The 9,009-nt window shown below is 50.6% G+C and overlaps 1 protein-coding gene across 1 annotated transcript; it reads right to left on the bottom strand.

Annotated features, from left to right (window-relative positions):
• Positions 1–6,770: 6,770 nt before the first annotated feature.
• Positions 6,771–8,126, bottom strand: LOC117932018. Its single transcript, XM_034853072.1, has one exon. It carries the CDS (start codon positions 8,124–8,126, stop codon positions 6,771–6,773), a length of 1,356 nt encoding a protein of 451 aa, XP_034708963.1.
• Between the last annotated feature and the right edge of the window lie 883 nt (positions 8,127–9,009).

Genomic DNA, 9,009 nt, shown 5'->3' with positions numbered 1-9,009 from the left:
GGTCGGTATTGGTTCCTAGGGCTTTTTTTGGGGGGTTTTGTTGTGTTTTGGGTGCGTTAGGGTTTCTGTTGCCCCCCTGCGCCTTTTTGTGGGCTACCGATTCTTCTTTGGGGTAGAGCCAAGGGTTAGGATGGGGATGCTGGTTATGTTAGGTTTTTTAGGCGTTTTTGCCGTTAGGGTTGTGGGGTCGGGTCCTTATTTTTTACTGCTGGCATTCTGCCATACAGGTTTCGTTTCAACCACACTCTAAAAAATGTATGCGAAAAAGGAAGTTGCTTCATCAAGCGCGGTCGGGCAGAGAGGCAAAAATGCGTCCGGAGAGGCCCATGCGAAAAAATCCGTGGACAAGCTGAACGTGAGGGAGTTCTGCGAACGCTTTTGCATCCCGAATGGTGTGTTCGTTGAACTTATGGACGGAGAGGCTGTGTCGACTGAGAACTCTGAGGAAAACGCTATCTTTTTCACCAAGGAGCAATTCAATTCTGGGCTCCGGTTCCCCCTCCCATCGTTGTTCAAAGAATTTCTCCACTTCACCCAGATCCCCCCGGCCTACATCCATCTGAACATAGTCCGGGTGCTGATGGGGTGCAGCATTCTGAGTATGCTGTTCAACCTGGACCTCTCATTGTTGGAGGTCTTTTTCATTTACTCCATAAAGAAGGGGAAAAAGGACATCTTCAGCCTAGCTGCCCGCTTGCCTTCTCTCCAACTGGTGATTGATTTTCCGGATTTGACGAAGGGAGGATCCAAGAGGCATGTATTAGTCTAGGGTGTCTGGGCTGGGCTACTGGAGCATCCGGAGAGACTGTTTTCCCCAAACCATTCGTTGGTGCTTCCGGGTAAGGCAGCTTGTGGGTTTTGTCCGACGTTCGTCTGTTGGTCTTCTTATTTTGGGGTTATCAGATGACTAACATCTTTGGTTGCTGATAATGCAGGTACGGACAAGAGGGGTCGTGTAGTCGAGTGGGTGGAAAAAGCATCCTTCGACCGCTTGAACAAGTTATTTAAGATTGCAGCGAGTGAGAGGCATCATCAGACGCTGCTTACTGCGCGAAACTTGTTGGCTGTTATCCGGGAGTCCCAAGCGTACGTCAACAATATTCTCCCTAGGAAGTTGCCAAAAAAGGTAGTGCCTGGGGAGCATTTCGTTCTCGAAGATCTCCCTTTCTACACGGAGGTGCATAAGGCAGACGCCCAGGCACGCCGAGCACGTCTCAACGAACGGGAGGAAATAAGGCAAGAGGGAACTTTGCGGAAGGCCCATGGTGATAAACGCTCCGCGCCCTTTCATCCCGCTGGCGCCCCAACGAGAAAGAAGAAGAAGAAGGTTCCCTCAAAGGGAAAAACAATAAAACTTCCAACTCCCACAAAGGAAGCAGCAATAAAATCTCCAGCTCTCATAAAGGGAATAGTAATAAGATCTCCAGCTCCCTCCGACTTGCCCTCTGTTTCAAGCGGTTCCGCACATATCGCGGGTCTAAACGGATCGGGGCCTTCAATGCCAGCGGCTAAATGACTGGCTCTTCTGGCTGAGGAAGCGACCTCAGTGAATCAGCCCGACTCTCCCCATCCGGCCGCAGATGTAGCTGGGGCCTCTTTCGTTGAAACGTTGCCTCCTACGGCACCTCCAATGGAAGAAATGGGGGCTGAAAGGCAAGGTTTGCCTTCTTGCGAGCCAAGCTCCTTTGCACTTGTACCGATGAAGGGGCCAGCTACCAGGAGGTCTCGTCCGGCCTGCGATTTAAAGTCCAGCCTCATCGGGCGGCTTCAGGATCATCTTTTGGAAACCATCGAAGTCAGATGCTCATCCGCCCAGGAGGATCATCCGGAGGGGAGTGAGACGGAGATGGTAGAAGAGAACCTAACCGACCCGGTGCTGGTCCCGGATGAGGGTTCACCCGAAGAGATCCAGTCGGTCGTGAATGATGGGGGCCCAGGTTCGGGGGAGGAGTCACACCCTACCGCCTCGTCATGGGGAAGTCCAGTTGATGATATGACTTGCACCTCCGCTAGCCCTTCCAGCTATGCGGAGTTGGGAGAGATGTTGCTGTGCCTTCAGCAAAAATGTTTGAAGCGGTGGAAATGGTATAGCATATTCCCCTTGATTTTTCCTACCATACTAGTGTGTTTTTCACATGACTGATATTTGAACTTGTTGTTGTGGGTTCTTCTACAACTGGTGAGCGGTATTCGCGACATGGTTCAACAACGCGATCTTTTCTCAGACCTACTGCGGATTTTCGATCATATGAAGGCCTTCGTCTCCCATCGCATGAGCGGTGAAGAGGAATTGCGCTCGAGATTGGAGCAGGCCGAAGCCAACTTATTCGCTGCCCGGAGAGCCTCTGAAGAAAATGCTGAAGCTTTGAAGAGGTCCCAGGATGACAACGAGGCTCTTCGGATAGAACTAGCCGAGGCGAAGAGTCGGGAGGAATCTATAGAAGCCCGCCTGAACGAGGCGGTGGACGAGACGGCCCAACTGAGGGCGGAAGTGAGACAACTCCGGACAGAGGTGTTAATCGAGAAAAAGTAGAGAGAGGATTTGCAGTTGCGTTTATCAGCGCAAAAGGAAGAGTTGGAGGCTAAGTTTGCCGCGCAAAGGGAGGAACTCGAGACGGATTACCAGAAGCAGGTAGACGAAATGTACTTCTTCGGCTACCGTTGTTGCATGAAGAAGCATGGTATCAAATGGGACGTCCCTTCGATTCCCTCGGGTGAGGAGGACAAGCTGCGCAGCAAGCCTTCCTAATGAGAGCTTTTCTTTTTGTAATTTTTACTGCTATTTTCTCCCTGTATTAGTAGTCCAGAGAACCTTTTTGTATACAATTTTACAAGTATTAATAAAACATACTCATTCACATTGTACTTCTATCTTTCTTTCATTGGTAATACTGCTTTAGATTGGATACATTCCATGGTCGGGGCAATGGGGTTCCGTCTAGCTTTTGTAGATGATATACTCCACTTTCTCTTGTCTTGGACACTATGTAGGGGCCTTCCCAATTGGCTTGAAACTTCCCTGCTCCTGTCTCAGCAGTGTTTTCGAAAACCTTCCTAAGGACCAGCGTTCCACTTTTGAAACTTCTGGGCCTTGCCTTGCGATTGTAGTGAGCGGCTGCTCTTTGTTGATAGTCGGCCATCCGGATGGATGCGGTCTCTCTTGTTTTGTCTGCCCAGTCCAAATTTCTTCCTAATTCCGCATTTGCATCCTCCTGGTGTCCTGCCTCGGTCCGGATAGTGGGTAGCCCTATTTCTATAGGAATGACAACGTTCATACCGTATGCGAGGGCGAAGGGAGTGTTTCCTGTTGGACGTCCGGGTGTGGTTCGATAAGCCCACAGGACCCCGGGTAGTTCTTCCACCTACTTCCCTTTGGCTTGCTCGAGCCTTTTTTTTAAGGCAGTTATTAGGGTCTTGTTTGTGGCCTCTACTTGCCAATTACTTTGAGGATAACGCGGTGTGTAGTATGAATTCTGGATGTTTAGTTCCGAACAGAAATTTCGGAAAATTTTGCTATCAAACTGTGGACCGTTGTCAGCTATAATGGTTTGGGGGATTCCAAAACGGCAGATGATGTTCTTTCATATGAACTTGGTGACATCTTTGTCTTTGATGCTAGCGTATGCTTCAGCTTCCACCCATTTACTGAAGTAATCCGTGGCAACAAGCAGGAATTTTTTCTGGGCGGCTGCGGTTGGTAGGGGTCCTACTATGTCCATGCCTCACTGCGCGAAGGGCCAGGGCCCTGAAATTGGTTTCAATGTCTCTGACGGCACATGTGGTATGGGGGCATGTCTTTGACATTTGTCACATTTTTTGACATAGGCTGCCGCATCCTTTTTCATCGTGGGCTAGTAATACCCTTACGAATGGGCCCTGTGTGCCAGAGATTGACCACCGGAATGGTTTCCACATACCCCCTCATCAACTCAGCTAATACATACAGGGCCTCTGAGTGGCTTAGGCACCTGAGATAGGGACCTGTAAAGGACTGTTTGTACAGGTGCCCCCCGATCAGGGTGAAACGGGCGGCTTGTACCCAGGTCTTGTGTGCTTGCTTGGGTTCTTCGGGCAGAGTGCCTGTCTGGAGATACTCTATAATGACTTCCATCCAACCTTGGCCGTCTTCTTGGTTTGCCTCAATGGTATTGCAAGTGGAGGTTTCCGCGACGGAAGGGTTGGCTTGCACATGTATAGGCAATAATATGGCTTCTTTGATGGGGAGGGAAGCAGTTATGCCTGCCAGGGCGTCGGCACGTCCATTTTCAGTTCATTTAATTTTTTCGATTGTCCATTCGGTGAACTGTTGTAAGGTGTCCCTTACTTTAGTCAGATATCGCACCATGCACGCATCCTTAGCTTCGTATTCCTTCTAGACGTGCCTTACCACAAGTTGGGAATCACTATAGACCCGAAGCCTGGAGACGGATAGAGCCAGGGCGAGGTCTAATCCAGATAGGATGGCCTCATACTCTGCTTCATTGTTAGAGACGGGAAACCCCAGTCGGATGGCTTGTTCCAGCTGTTCTCTTGTTGGGGATTGTAGTAGGAGCCCTACTCCGGATCCTGATGACCGGGAGGCTCCATCAACCCGCAAAGTCTACCACTCTTTTTCACTTGGTTCCTTGCGCCGGATAGGCCTTCGGGAGTATTCCAGTATGAAGTCAGCCATCACTTGGCCTTTCATGGATAACCTGGGTTGGAACTCGATTCCAAATTCACTCAACTCTATGGCTCATTGAAGCATTCTTCTGGTTAGGTCCGGCTTGTGCAGGATGTTGCGAAGGGGCTGATCGGTTAGCATAACCACCAGGTGGGCTTGGAAGTAAGGACGGAGCTTCTGGGCGTCACTTCGAAGAGCCAAGACCGTTAGCTCCACCTTTGAATACCTTGTTTCTACGTCTGCCAACGCTCTGCTGACGTAGTAAATAGGTTTCTGTTCCTTGGGCGAGGGGCAGCGGAACAGAACAGCGCTAATTGCCCACTCCGATACAGCCAAGTACATATACAATTTTTCTCTAGGGAAGGGGCTGCTTAGAATGGGTGGTTGCATGAGGCAATGTTTAATTTTTTCAAAAGCGCTCTGACAGTTGTCCGTCCATCTGCTCGCTCCAGCTTTTCGTATTGCCAAGAAGAAGGGTCGCAGTTTATCAGTGAAGCGGGCTATAAAGCGCCCTAGTGCGACGAGCTTGCCTGTGAGGCGTTGTAGCTCCTTTTTGCTCATGGGGGGTGGCGTTTCCATGACTGCCTTCACTTGATCCAGGCTAACCTCTATCCCCCTCTGGCTGACCATAAATCCCAGGAATTTGCCAGCACTTACGCCAAAGGCGCATTTAGAAGGATTCAACTTCATGCCATACTTCCTTAAGAGGTGGAAGACCTCTTGCAAGTGTACGGTATGTTCATCTCGGGTTTTGCTTTTAACCACAACATCATCAATATATACCTCCACTGTGCGGCCAACCAGAGGTTTGAAGATCTTCATCATCAGTCTCTGATAAGTGGCGCCAGCGTTTTTGAGTCCGAATGGCATGACTTTGTAACAATAAAGACCGTGTGGCGTTATGAAGGCTGTCTTTTCTTCGTCAGCCGGGGACATGGGGATTTGGTGGTATCCGGAGAAGGCGTTCAAGAATGAGAGCATCCCTTGCCCAGTAGTGGAATCCACAATTTGATCTATCCATGGCAAAGGAAAACTGTCTTTTGGGCATGCATTATTGAGGTTGGTGTAATCGACGCACACCCGCCATTTGCCTTCTTTTTTGGGTACCACCACTACATTTGCCAACCAGTCCGAATACTCCACTTCTCTGATGAATCCGGCTTCCAGCAACTTGTCAATCTCATCCCGGATAATCTTTTGCCTGTCTGGGTGAAAACGTCTAACCCTCTATTGGATGGGTCTTGCTGTTGGCAAGACGTTAAGCCTATGAGAGACGATGGAGGGATGAATTCCCTTCATATCAGAATGCGCCCATGCGAAGACGTCATAGTTTTGTCGGAGGGCGTTCTGAATGTTCCAGGTTTCTTCTGGCGTCAGGAGGGAACTGATATATGTAAGGTGAGTACCTTCTTTCGAAATTTGGATCGCCTGCAAGGGATCCACTGTCGGGGGATCTTTGTCCGCTGAACTCAATAATTGCTACGGGTCAAGTGCATGGGTGGGCTCAGGGAGGGGTTTATCCTCCTGGTTGGTCCCTGCTTCTCGTGCTATCTGGTAGCATTGGCGAGCGGCTAACTGGCTGTCGTATAGGTCGATTTGTCCATCCTTGGTAAGAAAGCTTACCATTTGATGATACGTAGAGGGGATGGCTTTCATGTAGTGCAGTCATGTGCTCCCTAAGATAACATTGAAGGGTGATAAATCTTGTACCACTGAAAATTGTACGTTGAGAGTGACTGGGCTAGCTTGGACTGACAGTACAATATCTCCCAAGGAAGTAGTTAATGCCTCGTTGAATCCGGACAAGATTCGCCCAGGGTTTTCGAGGCCTGTGAGACCGCGTCCCATGTGGCTAATGACCGATGCTTGTATAAGATCGGCCGAGCTGCCCGGGTCAACTAGGATGCGTCTCACGTCAAAGTCTCCTATCTCTAGGGACAGAATGAGGGCGTCGCGGTGCGGCTGCAATATCCGTGTGGGGTTTACTGGTGAGAAAATGATTGTCCCATCTATGGGGCGAGGCCCCCCCCTCCCCCCCAGTTATCCCAGGCCGGATGGAGTTGACACGCTCACGCACCAATGTTGCCTGCAACAATCTCTGTCTCTTTCATTTGGAGTCGTGTTCCTCATCCAATGGGCCTCTATTGATATAATTTATAATGGCTTTGGGGGCGGCTGGAGCCGTGGGGGCTCTAGAGTTGTGATTTCGGGAAGCGTCTCTACCTCTGGCATCTGAGCGGAGGTACTGCCTCAAATGTCCTGCCTTTATAAGCCTTTCGACCAAATAATGGAGGCTCTTGCACGTCTCCGTTGTGTGACCATGCTCCTTATGGTAGGCACACTTTTTGTTATGATCCCTTTTGGATGGGTCCGTTCTGAGGGGTCCAGGCCACTTGAAGTCGGACATGTCTTGGATTATAGGGAGAAGCTTCTCATAGGATATGGAAATGGGTGTGAGGGGCGGTAGCTCTGGGCGACTTAGCCCTTCCTGCCTTCGATCGGATGGCCTTGGTCGGTCCGAAAGTTTGACACTTCTTTCCGCACCACTTCTGGATGCCTGTCCGGCAACCAAGATTTGCTGGGTGGCTGCTCGCACATCATCTTCGAGCATTGAGTATTTGCTCGCACACCGGAACAAGTCGTCCATTGTCGTAGGAGGCTTCTTAGCAAATGATTCGAAAAATGGGGTGCCTGGACAGATGCTTCGCTTGAAGATCTGCAGGACAACATCCATGCTGTAAGCCTCTACCTGTAGCACGGCCTGACCAAACCGCTTCACGAACTCCCTCAAGGATTCGTTATCCTGCATTTTTATGTTTTGCAGAGTGCTGATGTTCTGTTTTTGCCGAGCGGAGCATAAGTATTTTCCCACGAAGGCTTCCGACAGGTCCCTAAAATTATCAACAGAGTTGGGAGGTAGGCGATGAAACCATGAGAGGGCCTGCCCTTGTAGGCTAGCGGGGAATACTTTGCATAGTAGCAGGTCGTTTCCTATATCGAGAGTCATGAGTTGTCGATAATGCATGATATGGTCAAAGGGGTCGCTGGACCCATCGTACGTGGAAAATTTAGGTACGAGGAATCCCCTTGGGGGCTCGTAATGAATAATATGAGAGCAGAAAGACGTGGAGAGCATGTCGTCCAGCCTTTTGCTGATGGAGCCAACAAGGGGCTCGTTTGGGAGGTTTCTCCCAGCTTGCCGTACCGCTTGGTACGGGGGAACGTTCTGTACCATGGGGGTGACCATAGGGTCAGGGTGCGGGGGAACGTTCTGCACCATAGGGGTGACCATAGGGTCAGGGTGCGGGGGAACGTTCTGCACCATAGGGGTGACCATAGGGTCAGGGTGCGGGGGAACGTTCTGCACCATAGGGGTGACCATAGGGTCAGGGTGCGCTCCCCAGGTTGTGGCTACTGGCGGCCTTGGCCTCCCAGGATCCTGTGGGCCCAGTCTCGAGCGCATCGCGCTCGATAACTAGGGTCTCTTATCACGTTGTCTCTTTGACGAGAGACGAGTGGAGTCCGAGCTTTCCTCCAAGGGAGTTTGGGGTATAGGCGTGTGTCGCCCTTGTGGCCTAACGTTGCAGGTTTTAGGGATTGCTCCTACTGTCCCAGGGTACATTGACTCTGGGTCAAGCCTTGAGTTTGCTACCTGGCCTCTTGAACGCTGTCGACGGGGAGGCCCCGCCAATGAAGCCTGGATGCGCAACAGAGCGTTTTCTTCTCTTAATCTTATTGTCTTATGGAGGAGAGCTTGTAGTTGTCGCTCGCTTGCCATCTGTCTTCTCTCGATGGCTTGGTGCCATTCAAAATTATCTTCCTCTCTTCTAGCAGATGAGTGGCTTCTGGAAGGTGTGGCCATCTTTGCCGGTGACTGAATCAGCGAACTTCCCACAGACGGCGCCAATGTTGAGGCCTCGCGTCCCTGTGATCCACGTAGCTGCCCAATGGACGCACGCTCTCAGCCAAGATTGAGTTCTGGTTCAGTTGTCCCTGTAAAAGATGTCCGGACAGGGTGTCCGGACACACCCTCCGATGGTTTTGTTAGCCATGGATAGAGAGATTAATCAGTTGGCCTTTTACTAGGTATAGCAAGCTTACCTTCCTCCTTGTGTGAAGGTCCATATATATAGTGTCAGGAGCTATGCTTCCTTCTTTAATGGTGGGGAGACTTTTTGGCTCGTCATGATGCTTCTAGGTGGTGGCAGGGCCATCATCACCCTATGGGCGACTGTCAGAGATCGTGGTAGGCGACGCGGTTGTTAGAGATCGCGGGAGGTGACTTGCCATGATTCTTGTCCTTTCGCTCTGCAGGTGGCGGAAGGTGGGCTGTGGCAGGTTGTCAG

The sequence above is a fragment of the Vitis riparia genome, chromosome 15 (genome assembly GCF_004353265.1).
Source record: "Vitis riparia cultivar Riparia Gloire de Montpellier isolate 1030 chromosome 15, EGFV_Vit.rip_1.0, whole genome shotgun sequence".
NCBI lineage: Eukaryota > Viridiplantae > Streptophyta > Magnoliopsida > Vitales > Vitaceae > Vitis > Vitis riparia.
The sequence above is the reverse complement of the archived record's forward strand: the minus strand, read 5'-3'. Positions and strand labels throughout refer to the sequence as shown.